The following is a 15,631-nucleotide window of genomic DNA, read 5'->3' as shown; positions in this document are numbered from 1 at the left end:
TCCTTCCACAACTTACTGTTCGAATATATATAGCTACTATCCCTGATTGTTCAATCCACGCTTCATCCACTCACACACCGTCTTCCCGGATGCTCCGCTGTCACTTAGACGTCGGGTATTGCCTCCAGGCTGGGCCTCCTTGAGCACCGTTTCGGGGTCGTTCCGGAATTTTTTTTTTTTTTTTTTTTTTCTTTCACCGAGCGATAAATATAGCCGCCGCACGGTCGCGCACGTGCAGCAGGACAGTTGCGGCTGGCATGAAATCGGACAATGACGCAATTAAAACGAAGCATATATTACTCGCATTTAATTAATTTTGGAATTCCAGAACGATACGGCATGAATCACCCTGTCCGTAGGTCGGGGGACCCTGGCCATCGTAGATTATCGGGGGGCCACTATCTCATCCTTATTGAGCGCAGGTAACGTCTCCGTTTCTACGCTCTCTGAGCATTCATACATTAGATTGCGTTATCTGGTCACTTCGTAAAGAAGGAGGTAGTCAGGCCCAGATTGGGACCCTCGGGCCCCGTGCGACGTCTCCGGTACCGGTACGGGGTGATCAACCTGAAATAAGTGACAATTGGATCCCACGAACGAATTTTACCGCTCCGAGACGCAGCGTTTGAGGAATCGACTCGATTTTGACCATCGAAAAAGGTAATCACCCCGAGTTCACCTGGAAGGTAATCGGTTTGCAACGAGGCGTGGAATCGGACACGAGCCGCTGGAAGCCACCGAAAAAGTCACCCGTTATAAGGGCAGAGGGCACGAGCGCAATAAAATGGATAGGGCCCTCGTCCTGGCTCAGGAATGCCCACATTCCCGCATTAATATAGTTGTTCACTCTTCCGCGGTTCACGGGTCCCTCCATTTCTCGTCCCTCGGGAGTTTTCCGTCGACGCGACTTGGAGAACCCGCCGGATGCCTCGCGTGCCTCGAAGAGTCCACCTGTCAACGAGGATTTCAGCTATTTACAGAACAACTATAGCGCGGTTCATCCTGTGGCCAACTATGCGCGCACCGCAACGTTTAGATCTTTTTTACTGCAGCCGTACGGAGATCTCTTACATAACCACAAGGGGAAGAAAGCTGTGTAAATGGGGAGAGAGGAGAGATACGACCACGGATATTCCGAGCCGAGTAAGTCGACGACGGAGGAAGGATTGCTCAGTCGGAGGTGACGTTTCTTTCATTGATTGGTTAGTATCAAACTAAATCATTTGTCGTTTGGATGACGGACAGACAAGTAGAAAGTGTGTCAGAAATGGTCTTATGTCGGAACTTCTAGCACAGGCTTTTCACCTGCACTCCTTAAATCGGTATCGAATAAGTCCTGCGGAGAGTCAAAGATTACCGAGGCGAAGTATTAAGCAAATTAACTTGTCAATGTCGAGAAATCATTATCATGTGAAAATAGAGTCCCTGCTCGCAGCGTTAGACAATTCCTCCTTCAGGCCGTATTTTTTAACCTCACCGCGGTGTGTGAAGGGAATTTTCCCCAATGCATATTGGATTTATGACCGAATAATTTCCCCCGCACGTCCACTCGATGCGCGAACAAGCAGCTACACAAGGGCCGGGTTGCGATCAGCATTCGACCCTTGACCTCCTAATCCCCATTAATCGAGCCCCAAGGGGAAGTAAAAGGCCCCGTTTGGTATGGCGGGCAATATTGGTATGCGCGCACGTACCTATAATTATCTATGGTATACAGGTATGTGAGCCGATGCCCAGGCATTATACGCATTCTCTAAATATCGACGAGTCGAACGGTCACCGATGGCTAGCGACAAGTGCATTAAAACCAGCAAAATGTCGATTTATTGAAGCGGAAAGAGCAGTGACGCGCCGGTGAAATTATTAGAAAATATTCATACTACATGAATTGAGGACAAGTGATTTTTCAAAAATTCCGAGGCTGCAAATGCGTGAGATTAGAAGCTTATGAAGCAGTGTATGAGTGTCGATGATGATTTATGTTTGAAGAGTATCAAACACTCGAATGGTTTGATTTGTTCATGGCGAGGATCGGAAGCAAAAGGGGTTTTCGTACTGCAGTGAAGTGATCAACACTGATCGTGAGTCACGGTACCGTACTTGGCGAAACTTGATTTTGACTCGGTTAAATTCCTAAAGAGTTCAGAGCAAAGTACGACGTATAAAAGCGTTATTCGACGACTCTCGTACGCCCTGAAGAAAACGTAATATAACGAACAGGGAGGTGCTCGGGAAAACCGCAGCTCTTAACGTATGGGCGAGGGTATCTCTTGCGGCTTTCGTTGCAGCCTCTTCCCGATCCGCCTCGCGGCGATACGGAGATATAGGTAGGCATATATGAGCGGCTCTGCCTTACAGAGTGCGCCTTCCTTCCACGGATCGTCTGTGGCAGGCCGCCGCAAGAAGTGAAGAGACAACCCTATAAATAAAATTTGCCTCTTTCGCGGTAGGGCCCACCGATATTTTAGCGTGTTGGGGGCCTTCGGGCCCCCGAGGCCCGGCCGCCCGCTCCGAGGGTCCGCTCCAGTCCTGCGTGGGCGAGTGTAGGTACGTGTCGCACGAGTCACCACTTCGGTGCCCGCGGCATCCTGCCGTTCGTCATCCTGTCCGCCTGTTCCTATTTCGTAGTCATACCGTACGCGCCTCGCCAGGCGAGAGACCCGCCGGACCAAAGACGACGGAGTCAGCGACTCTGGACGAGAGTCGAGCCCTCGCCCTCTGGCTCGAGAGCTCCGTTCGACCCTCCGTTAAGGGGGTGGAGAGGCACTTTTGTCGTCTAATTCCTTTTTCGATATGTAACTCCTCATTTTCTCTCCTCGTCTTCGCGTGTTTCTCATTCGTCCTTAACCTTCGTTCACTTTAGAAACCAAGTACAAATGCAATCAGGACATTAGTGCAAAACTGAAAAGCAAAAAACGAAACAGCAAACGATGGTCGTAGAAAGTATCCAACATCCGCATGTGATGACTTAGGTGAGATTTGAACGGATTTAGCATTATATTTTTATAACATCTTTGAAAGTTAGTTACTACGCACAAATCTCCACGTGTATATGTGTATTTTGTTGGTAATATGTGGAAAGATTTTCCCGATGATAAATCATTCGTCGGACGCGATATATTCTGTGCAACTGTAAAATTAAAAGCGTTGTTACGTTTTTACAAGATTTTTTATGGCACCTGCACATGGCACGAACCGAATGTATTATACGTGTCATCGGCAATCCACAAGCCGTAAAAGGACTCGTGTGATTAACATATCGAGAAATGTACAATTATATGGCGCCCGCGTGGTGTCTCCTCCTGAAATTATTTGGTTGTTAAATTTCGAATGGACTCAATATCCGGAGTCGAGAAGGTGGCTGGAACACCGTACGCGTCGAACGTTAACCTGAGATTATTCACTTTCTCGAAGAAAAACGAACGAGGGCGTGCATGTATAAATACGAACGATCAAAGGGATCACGGATTGGGTCTGGATTGGGTTCGTTTCTTACGGAGAACGTAACGGGCGGTCGAGAGCGAATTAAGTTCCGGGCGTTTATTCCATCAGGTACAGTTGAACGATTTAAGACTCGTCCCGAGCGAAATGGAAAGTCGTTGTCTCGTCGTGAAGGAGGGAACGGAGGTACGCGAGGCCGTTGACTTCTTTTCCAAAATACGTTTCTCGGCCCGCGGAGTCGTCAAACGCCGCGATTAGGCGACCCTTCCATAACATAGTTCGGCAGCGCTTCCGTCAACCCACGAAAAGCTGTCCGATCGAATTTAATAACATCGATATGCAAATGAGCGGCTGGAAAAATATGACTGTTAACCCGCTGATGCCTTGATAATCATAAATTCGTAGAATCATTTCTCCATATACGCTAGGCGGTTCTTTCTCTTCTTATTCTATTTCTTAGTCCTCCTTTTTCCTCATCTCTCTTATTTTAGGCGTAGGACGAGGATACATTCCAAACGCCTCAATAAACGTACGACTCCGATTAAATCCGCGCATGAAGATGTTGCCGCTACGGCATATATTGCGTCAACGCTCGGAAGCGGGGCTGTAAAATTATACCGTCAATCCTCATATTTTCTCACCTCAATTATAATATATACCGCGCGGTTAATTATCGTGATCAAACACGAGTTTTATTCATTTTTAGATTAAAACATTTCATTCCCATTAAATATACCTAACGGGTGGAAACTGGCTTTCTCGAGTTTCACGTCTCACGCGCTGAAAAAGAATTTCAGAAACAAACCAGAGAAACATCGAATCACCCAATCAATCCGAAGTGAATGATTACGGTGCGTGGAGCGCGGCTGTTTTGCGAACGGAAGGTATATACCTACAACTTGAGTGCTTCCCTATGTCCGAGTAGTAGGCGTACCGATCGGACCGAGTATTTCTCAACTTCGTGGAGGTACCTGGAGTTTTTACGACGTCTACCGCCGGGGAACGTATCAATCATACACCAACTGTCCGACTGACAGTCCTACCGGGGCATCCATCGGTTCGGAGACTGACCGTTGCGGTATCGGTGCACCCGGGGCGAAATGCTGGAATCGTCGAAGACGGCTTGCTCGTTTTAGTCAAGCTTTCGATAGACGGGAGGAAAAGGAGCGTTGAGTGTCGAGTGAGAAGCAACGGGAGGATCACGATGCGATTAGTATCGAACTCGAATCACCCTTGGGGGTTAATCGAGTGCCACGAATTGGTTCGATTTTGTACGAATGCTCTTTCATTCTTCTTCTCCTTCGCCTGTTCGACACGTCTGCTATCTGCATAATTGTACCACCCTGGACGCGTCGACTCCAAGACGTATCCTTTGGAACCACTCGCTTCATTTCCCCGTGAAAGAGTTAACCACCACGGAAGTAATGGGGCCTCGAATATCGCTGGGGAGCCGGTATAACACGGGTGGTTGGAGGATCAGAGCCAGTCGGATAAAAGCGGCGGCTGTATCGCATACGCGCCAACAGCCACCCATCAACCCCCTAAATCAGCGCCGGTTGTCCTCCGGGATACCTCCATACTGTAGGTATATTGTAGGTGTAGGTGAAGGGGTCCGCTGCAGGCGTCCGCGACGCACACCGACGTACATCCGTATCCGTAAGGATTTTTATTCCCCTCTTATTTTCGTTCGGTCATTGTTTTATTCGGTCGGAGTGAAACAGGACGTGCGCATGCAGATCACGTCGTCCTCATACCGGCTGTGCAGTGATAGCGTATCTGTGGGCGGTACGTACGTGTGGTCCTCCGTGTCCTCTCTGTCCGCCCTCCTGTCCCATCCTTCCACCCGCCACCTTCGACGCTTCGCTCCCTCCTAGTGCGCCCCACGCTACACACGTGCATTCCACTAGCGTACGACTAGGCATACACGTCGTACGTATTTTTATGTGGGTGCGTGCCAGCGCCTCGAAGGAGACCCGAAACCGAAAACTATTCCCGGTAATGGGAACGCTCAGTTGACAATTCGCGACGATGGTCACTGCTTCTATAACTTAAACTAATTCATTTTTGGAAAAATTTAACTTTATGTTTGTGTTATTTGTTACATTTCTGTTAGTAAATATGACACAAATTATTTGATAATTTTAACATTTAAATTGTCGTATCAACATTTAATTTGCACTTTGTACTTTTGTTTTTTTACGTAGTAATATATTAAAAAATGGTTAAATCAACCTTAAAATTTTAGTCGAACTCCTGGAACATTTTTTTTCTAATCGTGTAGCTACTCTCAGTTTTTTCCCACATTTTTTAACCTGTTTCCATCGCGCCTTTCACCTGTTTTTCGTGATCACATTGCTACTCTATTAACGATGCGGTGTAAGTTGTACTCGTTCCGATTTCATGCAACTCGTACTCGTCTGCTAAGCCGAATATCACATAAACGTGTCCAAGAGAGCGAGAGAGAGAAAGAAAGAGAAAAAAAAATGAATCAACAAAAATATAAAATTCAGGACAAAATCGGGGTTCAGTAGGAGAGCAACAACTCTTTTCTATCGCTGAAGGCATATTTCCAAACGCTTTGTTTCAAAATTAAATCGTAAAAGCTTACATTTTCACAGCTGAAACCCTATACGCAGGTTCTCGCATAAACAGCTGCCTCACTGCTGCATGCATATTATGAACAGAAACGTTTTTCTGCCAATAAAAGTCAACAGTTCGTAAAATTGCAATATACCTGAGTATTGCTTTAAGATCCCGCGAGATGTGGAGGCATAAGATAATAAACGTCTCGGAATCGGCATGAAGACCCGTTGCAGGTATAATCTGAGGAATATGAGTATACCTACAGTTGTAGAAAAAAATCGACCACACTTATATATCGCAAGGTAAATTTACAGACATCGTGCAGAAACGTATGATTAAGCACCGGTTTGACTGTATCACGCGGCACAGGTTAAAATTGAAACTTTAAATTCTAAACACATCTCAACACGTGTATATTAACGCGATGCAAAAATTCATTTCTATCAAATCCCCCGAGGGACCCGGAGGACCAACCGGTTAATTACAAGCTTTCCACGTGTGCGATCAGGTGAATCGACTCAGGTGCCGTTATACCAGATTACCATTGTATTTGACGCAATTCTTTCACCCTTGACGTCCTTTTTCTCTCCTCTTTTTCACCCGCAACTACGGGACTGAAAAGTAAACTGGAATTTTGAGAAAAGGAAGCTCCGACTTTCCTCGCGCTGACGGCACCCCGTCGAGGGTAAAGGGCCGACGTGTTGCAGGGCCTGCAGGAACGGCCCAGGCGAAAGGTTCAGCTGATGCTCCAGTGATTCGGCGTTAGTCGGGTGTTTGAGCGACCGAGAAAGACAAGTAACTCTAGACGTATCAAGACGTGATGTCACGCACGCACCTGGCGCAACTCCGGCGGGTGCGTCTTTGTAACACGATCCAGATTTTTTATTCGGTTATTTATAACCGAGAGCGCGGATAGAAGAGAGCCTAATTAATTAACCAGCCGCAAGATTACCTGCATTATTGTTCACGGGTGTCGGGCCGAAGGTTTCGTCCCTCCGATAAGCGCCTTTGAATTTTCTTCTCTCTTCAGCCCCTCTTTTTTCATCCTTCTTTTCCCTACTTTTATTTCCATTTTCAGTGTACTTCAACTCCTCTTTTATTCTTATATTTTTCAATGTTTCCCTCGAGAGCAGCTGCGGAGGCTTTTTGTATCCGACACGATTCAGAGCGAAGCTGGTAATACCGTGACTTTCAACGCTTAGTGTCTCCTCGAAAAAAAATTACTATCTAACTGACAAAATTTGTGTATTCTATCCTATAGACACAACGTGTAAAAGAGAGTCCAGGTTTATCCCGCAGGTAAATTTGAATGCCATAGTTGGGCGCGAGGCGAAAGCTAGAGGCGCGCTGTCGCCGAACAAAAGGGAGAAAATAGGAGTAAATAATTCACGCAACTTGCCGTCGAAATTCGCCGAGAAGTGCTCGAGAGTCACGAGTGCGCAAATATCATCGTTAGTCAACTCTCAATGCCTCGGTGACGAAATAACCTTTGCACGTAAGCGACTGCACGGACAAGCGTACAACGGAGCTTCGGAGTTTCAAAATCGTTAATATTTCACGCTCACGAGTTAACGAATGGCTTCTTTGTTGCTTGGCTAGAGAATGCTTCTTTCGCCTGCAGCGTCGATAATTAACGTCTCCATTCCGTATGAAGCAAAATTATGATACCCAATCTCGAACCGTTGCTCCAATTTCGAGTGCAAAACAAGTATTACGGTAAACGAAAATCGTGTAGACTAACGGTGAAATTTTACTGAATTTTACCAGATTCTCATATGAATGTAAAAACGGTATTGAACTTTGAGTTGAAAATTCTAATTTCTTTTTCGAGCTTCTAGTTACCATAAATAGGAAAAAATATCTTAAGCTGATGTAATTCCGGGCAAAAAGAAGAAATAAGTAAAGAATGAAAGAAACAGACAAATGATTAGTAAAAAATAATAATAAAAATTTATTTTACACATGCCGGAAAAAAAATAATAGAGAAAAACTCTCTATATAGTCAGATTTATAATTTCAGTACATACAATCAATATTATAGACATAATTACAGATCTAATGAGCATGGGCTTAGCTTAATTCTAAGGTAATTATTACACTGTTCGAGTCGACAGAGGGGCTAGGAGGTTTCCTGGAGCACGGCGGTGCTCGATCCGGGTCCAGGAAGGCTGGGGGGCGGGGGCGAGGAGGCGACCCCCAAATTGTGGGTGAGCGAATGCCTCCGGAGATCGCAATTCCTGCGGAATACCTTGCCGCACGAGGCGCAGTGGTAAGGCTTTATGTCCGTGTGAGTTAGAAGATGAGTCTTGAGGTTGCTCCGTTGGTTGAAGCTACGCGCGCAGACGGGGCATTTGTGGGGCGATTCCTCCATGTGAAGGATTTTGTGAACGGCCAACGTCCGACTCTGGCAGAAGCCCTTGCCGCACTCCGCGCACTTGAACGGTTTTTCTTTGCTGTGGATGTACCTGAGGATATGAGAGAAAAACAACGAAGCGTCAATGAAGGGATCCTTTCGCTGAAAAATTCTCCTCGCGCCGTTTAAGAGTATAGAGGTAAAAACGTCTAGCCTCGTCGAAATGAGGATTAGCGCGACTTCTTACCTGTGATCTCTGAGGTGATCCTGCCTCCTGAACGCCTTCCCGCAAATATCACAGCTGTAGGGACGTTCGTCGGTGTGAGTCCTCTCGTGGATGAGTAGATTGTAGCTTTTGGTGAACTGTCTGTTGCAGAACTTGCAGATGAACTGTTTCTTAGGTCTCGAGGCTCTGCAGGGCCGGGCGAGGACAGCCTCGACGGAGGTGGATGTTGCCGTCGTCGTTGGCAGCAGAGAGGCGGCCTGGAGCAGGTTAGCGTCGGGAGTTATCGCCGGGGCCGGTGTTTCGTCGGTGGTTATTCTCTGGAGGAGAGCGTCGTGGTTGTGGGTCGTGGAACTCCCCGACGAGTTGTTGTCCCGCATGAGGACTTCCTCCTCCTCGAGCAGGGCCAGGTCCTCCTCGGGGTCGGTGACGAAATCGAGATGCGTTACGTCGTCCTCGTCGAGGGTGGTAGAGCCGGGCAAAACATCGCCGACTTGATGATCAGTCTTTGTTGCGGTTGAGGAGGCGGGGGAGGTGCAGTTGCTCTGGAGGAACGAGGAACTCCTCGCGGAGGTATTGTTGTTATTGTTGTTATTGTTGTTGTTGTTGTTGTTGTTATTGTTGATGCTGGCGGAGGAGGAGGTGGAGGTGGAGGTCGTCGTCGAGGAGGCACTCGCCGAGGCGTTGCTACTCGCGTGGAGACGATGTAGAGTCAGGTACGTCTCGAGGGCCTGGAGATTTAGAGCTGCGGCCGCTGCGTGTCCCGGCGGCAGGAGAGCCGCGCGTTGAAGAGCGGCGAGCAGGGCGCCCTGGAGGCCAAGGGCGACGCTCTGGAGGGTGAGATTGGTGATCCCGTTTGGGGACATCTCCTCGTCAATGACATCCGGAAGGGGAGTGAGTTCCTGCACTTCCGCCGAGGATATATTCTCGGGATCGGAATGTTGCTGTTGCTGCTGCTGCTGCATGCTGCCGGTAAAAAAAATCGGCTCGCGACGCCGTGTGTGCAGTTGGATTAGAAGAAGGCGAGGCGAGGCGAGGCGAGGCGAGGAGAGGCGGAGGATCACATAAATCTCGAGGTCTCGCGGAACGGTGAAAACGGGGCTCCGCGTTATCTCTCTCCGGCGGGTTTATCGTTATCACTAGCCGGGTGACACACACTGTCAACACATTTGAAAAGGCGCGGGTTTACAAAAGTCCTCGGAATACAAACAAACGGAGATGCTCGCCGGGCAGCGGCGCTCGGGCGACTGCTCGGGCATCGCTCGCATGGGCGGTGCTGGTGGAGCCACCTGGTGGCAGGTATCTTACCTCGTCTTGGGCCGCATGGGCCCATTGCCGCCGCCGCCGCCGATGCGCTCCGGGACCTAACCGGGATGCTGGATGGCTGGATGCCCGCGGTCGGGGCCCCCTGCGACCCGACAGCTGCTGCGGAGCGCGATCTGGGCCCTCTCCCGTTTCACGGCCTGGCAACACGCGCCCGCCTGCTTCTCTCGACGATCCAGGGTCCTGCGGCGGCGACGGCGTCGGCGTATCCTAAGGATGCGCAGGGCGCACTGCATCGAGGCATGCCGCATGTACGCACCGCGCGGGGGAGACCCAACTGGCACATTCATAAGCGGTCGCTGTCACGCGAGCCTCGGGATGCACACGCGTGCAGTCTTCGCCGGTGCACAGGCACAGGGTCTTCCTTCCTCGTCGCGTCCTTCCTATCTCCGCACAGCAGTAAGGCCCCTGCACGAATATATTGATGGACCGCCGTTCGTTATTCGCGTATACCTACACCTATGGGCATCATTCGGGTGCTGTCTGATTTATGGGGGACTGTAATTGAAGCTTTTCGATCGGCCCGATGCACCCACTACTATAACTATACCCGCGACCCGAAAGCGAAACGTTTTCCGCCCCGCGGTGGAATCGGAGAAACCGCAAAGTAGACGATCTTCCGTCCCCCTTCTACCTCGATCCTTGAAGCTGAAAGAAAACTTGGAGAATGAATCGAGAACGGTCAGAACTTACCCCGAAGCCTCGAGTCGCGGATGAAGACTCGCTTCGCTCGGTCGCGTCCGCGCGTTCTCCAGTCATCGCGGTTTTAAACTTAAACTCCTTCGCAAAGCCGCAACAATTTACGACGGCAATTAATGCGCTAGAGTACACCGGGTAGGTACCTACCTTCCATACGCTAAGGTTTCGTCTTCTCGCGGCTTCTCCGACGAGGGAGAAAGAGAGAGCGCGGAGAACGAGGGTGCAACGCGATGCGCAGCCACAGGAGAGAGAGGCCCCACTCTCTCTCTCTCACTCTCTCTCTCCTCTTCACTCCTCTCCTCTTCGGCAACGCTGCCCGGCCAGGCCTCGGTCAGACTAAATAATATTATAGTTGGTGTTCTCACGGTCCAAGACGCCCGCGGGCCAAAGCGCGTCCCTCCCGCGACTCGCCCACGCCGCCTGAACGGCGCACGGCGCACGGCGCTCACCGTCGCTGAGTGCGACGCGCTTTGAGATAGCCGCGGGTGCGAGCGAGACCCTAGAGGGTCAAGGGTCACGCTTGCGCTCGCTGACCGTCACCGGGGACGGTTCCTTCTCGTTCCTCTTCTGCGCGCTTAATCACCCACTGACTGGGGCCGGTTGCCGGGGCCCCGCGAGTGTGGGGGGGGGGGGGGGGGGAGGGAGGGGAAGGATTTATGCCGGGACAGGCGGCCGGCTTCGAACCTACGTCCGTCTATCCGACCCTCCGTCCTCCGGAACCCGGAGTACGTACGCAGATATGTTGTAGGTACCTACTTACGTACCTATACGTAACCGCACTCCGCAGCCACCTTTGTGCCGGCAGCTGAAGCTGAGGCTCCTCGATGCACGCTCAGCTGTCGCAATACCGATGTGTTTACCGTAAACATGTCCACCGGATACGCGCTTGTACTCAGCTGTACGTAGGTACAGCATCGGTATTGTATATCGCGAGACTGGCTCCAGCCTAATCTCTGCATCGATATTGTGATATCGGTAAAACATCGTTAGACAGACGGACGCGCGACGCGCCGACCAACTTTCACTATTTCAAGGGATTCTCTTATTACACGCCTACAAATTTATGGATACATGTAGGTACAACTTGAGTAGTCCGTTGAATAAGGTATAAAGTCTGTACCCGTTCCCTACTTCTTCTCGATCTTGTGCTATATAATATTTATGTAGTACTACCATGACTTTTTCTTCTTGTCAAGTCGTTTTCAATCTACCTTGACACCCCGCACGTCTTACAAAGACAGGCTTAATCTCGATGAAATTACTATTTTATTCGTACGTATATACTTGGATATATTTTCTTTTTTACTCTTCACAGATATCTTGCGGAGATAAATTGCTACGGAGGAAGTCTTACCGAAGAATAATCTTGGGCTATCAAAAATAATCTCTCACATTCCTGATGTACTTTAAATGTCTCTGAAAGGTTACCGAATTGGTGAACGACTCAATTGATTAATACTCGAATATTCTCATTGACACGTTGTCTAGAAATACAGTCCGTAAAAGATATGTTAGAAATTTCACACACGGAAAAAGAACCCGTGGGATTTACATGCGTGACGTTAATTATACGAATACACTGTATTTAGATTAAAGATTACTTTGATTGGGGTATTTAACAATTTAAGTTCAAAGAGCACTCGCCAACGTTACACTAACATCCAAATAGGTCATATTCATCGCAATCTTTTCAAATTCGACTACTATAATATTTATACCGGAGAATGAAATTTTAAACGGTAAAATTTGCGAATAAAAAATTTCAAGGAATAAAAATTCACAAGTCTTTATCCAATTTTTCAATTGAAATTTTTAATGTGGCCTAATAGATCAGCAGTAAAAGGTTATCAATTTGTCTCCCCATTTCTAGAGTAAAATGTATTTAATCAGCTCGCCGAATTTCAGGCAAACTTTCGCACCGATTTTTCTTATCGCAGTTGCAAGTTTGTTGTTTATACATATACCTGCAGGTATCGTTGCCTGTAAATATCACTCTGTTCCAAAAAGCCTCACACCTATCACCTGTGCGTGAAGGACAGATAAGGATTCGACAATCTAGGACTCTGAAAAAGAAGTTTATAACTGAAACGGGGTAAAGTCAAGAAGTGCAATGAATATATTTGTGGGGATAAATTTATTTTGGTGGGATGTACGCCAATGCATATGAAGCGCCGAAGAAGACGCTGGTCATCGCAAGCCAGACGACGTTTGGACTGGCGTTTAGCGTGGACGTAATCGTGTCAGGATTTTGCGGTGTTAATCCCGTCCGAGGGAAGGCGTGCGGCTTATTTGATATTCGGTTTAAAGTCTTTATTATCGACAGATAAATCGGTGATTTTGGCCCGTGGTCAGGGCGCGGATGAAGGAAATTACCGATCTGGAAATGAGAAAGCTAATTTTAAACCTACGGGATAAACAGGTATATATATATATATATAGATTATGTATAATACGCGCGTGCATGAAAGATTTTCACTCTCTACGAGAAGCTGCAAAACTTGTTTCGTCCTTACACTCGCGCGGTAATTACACTCGGCCATTCGTAGTCACCGATCATCGGTGTAAAAGGCTGACCTTATCTTTGTGATTGCACGTTTTTCCTCCACGTACCTGGTGCCCTTGAAATTTACTCCCGTTAACGTAGCCGGTATGAGCGTAGTGAAGAAAATAATTCAATCCTGCTGTTTACTGCCTCATTCGAGGGCAAAGAATCTATAAAATCTCTCATTTCTTCTCTGCGCTGGTTATCAGAACTGGTTTGTTTCACTCGGTGCATGACTGGAGAATATTTCCGAGGTCACGGAAGAGACAAAGTACCTAATTACGGTAACATGAAATTCTGAATAGATTTGAATTATCACAAAAAGAAAAAAAAAACATAAATAAATAAAATTGCGTGAGGCTTAAGGTAACTTCGCAGGATTACCTTATATCCAAAAAATTTGAAGTTAAGTAGGAAAAATTGCGATTGCTTGTGTGTGGATGCGGCGTAGATTTCGAAGAGTGGTAGATAACCACCAGAGGCAATAAGAACCCCTGCACGGGGGCGTCCCGCCGCGTAGATAATTAGGTCGCTACTAACATCCGCCTAGAAGCGTCCTCGCCTCCGAATCGAGCGCAAGGGCGGCCAGCCGCGCATCTACGAGACACGCGGTGAACGGTTTTTTATACCTTCGAACTTACGCACGTGTTGGTGATAAATACAAGCAGAGAAGAATGATCAGACCCGCCGAATACTGGGACCCCCGGGGCCAGCGATGGCGAGATTGATTCGTCCAATTACACTAAGCAATCTCAGAGGTAATTCAATCGTCGCTTCTATCATCTCGACGCTTCCTCTAGGTATGTACCTACGTGTACTTCTGCATATGTCAAAATTTACATTTCGTGTAAAATATAATGATCCATGGCGTATTTCCCAAAACGACGTAAAGTAACACGTTGATGATAAAAAGTAAGAAATTATGAAACGAGCGATCTCGGCAACAGAATTCAGGCAACGTTCGTCGCGTCATCGTCGTCTAGCTGATATATTTGAAAAATGGTAAAATTTCACCCCAAAATCATGAAACATAGAGCCATATATATATTATATATATATATATGGTACATGACTGCCGACCACTGAGTGTTCAGTGACGTGTTAGATTACAACGAGCCCGATAACAAATGACGCGCGCCCGGTTAATCCCATTACAACGCGTTATACGAACGAAGGCTAGGTGTGTACGAGATCCAGGCTTGCCTAACGCCGGAGCCGCAAAAGGCGAGCGATCGCCCCCCGCGGGTTCTCACATTGCCTCCTCTTCGCCCCCTTCCACCCCCTCCGCCTCCCTTCACGGCTGCTGCTGCTGCTGCTGCTGCCGCTGCATCTTCGTACAACACACGTCGTAACCAACGATTATTTGTTTCAACGCCGATTCCCGATTCCTCCGACCATTTATAACCCCCGATCATCCGGCACGAATCGATACTAATAGATTTGAAATTAATTCTAAAACTGGCGCCGCGTACCCCCTTCCTCTTGCCCTTCCATTAATATGCTGCACGTGCGGGAATACTGAACGTCAGAAATTTTTATAAAGTCCGCAGTGTAATTTTTGATCGATAAAAATCGATCATTCTTCTCTTCGTATAGTCTTACTTATACATGTTCTCAGAAATCTCAATTTTTAAAATGTTTTCAGATTTAAATTGTCAAAACAGGGGGTGAAAATTTCTTTATTAAACCTATAATGCCTGTTATAAGTATTTCGAAAATGGTTTGTCAACAGTTGCTATCATTTGAAAAAAACAAAAAAAAAAACAGAAATAAAAAAAAAATCTTCTCAAGAATCAGTAATATTTTAACACTACTGTTCATGCAACCCCTGACAAAATAATTCACGACGCCTTTTTCTCTCAACTTCCATCGTCTGCGCTCATTTTCTCCTTATATGTATACGTATGCGTTAACCACCAGAAAAAAACTTTCAAAAGACAAAGAGAGCCTGAATTTTGGTGGACGAAACCCCCGGGCGCGCTGCCTGCACGATGAACCCTTGTATACTTTTATTCTTCGATAAAATATGGGCCCTTCTTTTCAGCCGACACTATTCCCACTGTTTTTAGGGCGACCTTTCCGATCGTCATAGTCTAACGGCTAACTCGTGCAGGCACGATATAAATGTGATACTTTCAGCACCGCTGCCTGGAGCTTCGTGAAACTGGGACGGGACGGGGGTCTCGCCTATTAATAATGCATGACCGTCCTCTAGCGAGTCCTCCGGGATGATGACGGTCTCGTTGTGGACCAGCCCCGAGATCTTCGGCTAGGTGTTCTTCCTTTCTGTACAAATCTGCTTCCTCCGGGAAAGCGGCGACGCGTCATTCCATTAGTCAGAAAACGGGGTGAAGATTCATTATTCGTATCGCAACCAAATTTTGCATTGCAGAAATGACCGCCATGACTGATCCTCATTTTTATCAAATCGAATCCCACGGCAGGAATATTTTTTGTATTATACTTA

At 47.6% G+C, this 15,631-nt stretch overlaps 1 protein-coding gene across 1 annotated transcript; it reads right to left on the bottom strand.

Annotated features, from left to right (window-relative positions):
• Nucleotides 1–8,001: 8,001 nt before the first annotated feature.
• On the bottom strand, nucleotides 8,002–9,834 carry LOC124412655 (protein sister of odd and bowel-like). The gene is made up of 2 exons (XM_046892719.1): nucleotides 8,625–9,834; nucleotides 8,002–8,489 (listed from the first exon to the last, which is right to left on the bottom strand). Exons 1-2 carry the CDS (start codon nucleotides 9,563–9,565, stop codon nucleotides 8,144–8,146), a joined length of 1,287 nt encoding a protein of 428 aa, XP_046748675.1. The 5' UTR covers nucleotides 9,566–9,834; the 3' UTR covers nucleotides 8,002–8,143.
• Between the last annotated feature and the right edge of the window lie 5,797 nt (nucleotides 9,835–15,631).

The sequence above is a fragment of the Diprion similis genome, chromosome 2 (assembly GCF_021155765.1).
Source record: "Diprion similis isolate iyDipSimi1 chromosome 2, iyDipSimi1.1, whole genome shotgun sequence".
Classification (NCBI taxonomy): domain Eukaryota; kingdom Metazoa; phylum Arthropoda; class Insecta; order Hymenoptera; family Diprionidae; genus Diprion; species Diprion similis.
This window is presented reverse-complemented; position numbering and strand designations above follow the sequence as displayed.

Excerpts from the sequence above, each read along its gene's own strand:
- LOC124412655 (XM_046892719.1), bottom strand. The coding sequence starts at position 9,565 with ATGCAGCAGCAGCAGCAACAGCAACATTCCGATCCCGAGAATATATCC. Across the intron at positions 8,490-8,624 it reads GATCACCTCAGAGATCACAG|GTACATCCACAGCAAAGAAA; the intron begins GTAAGAAGTCGC and ends TCATATCCTCAG.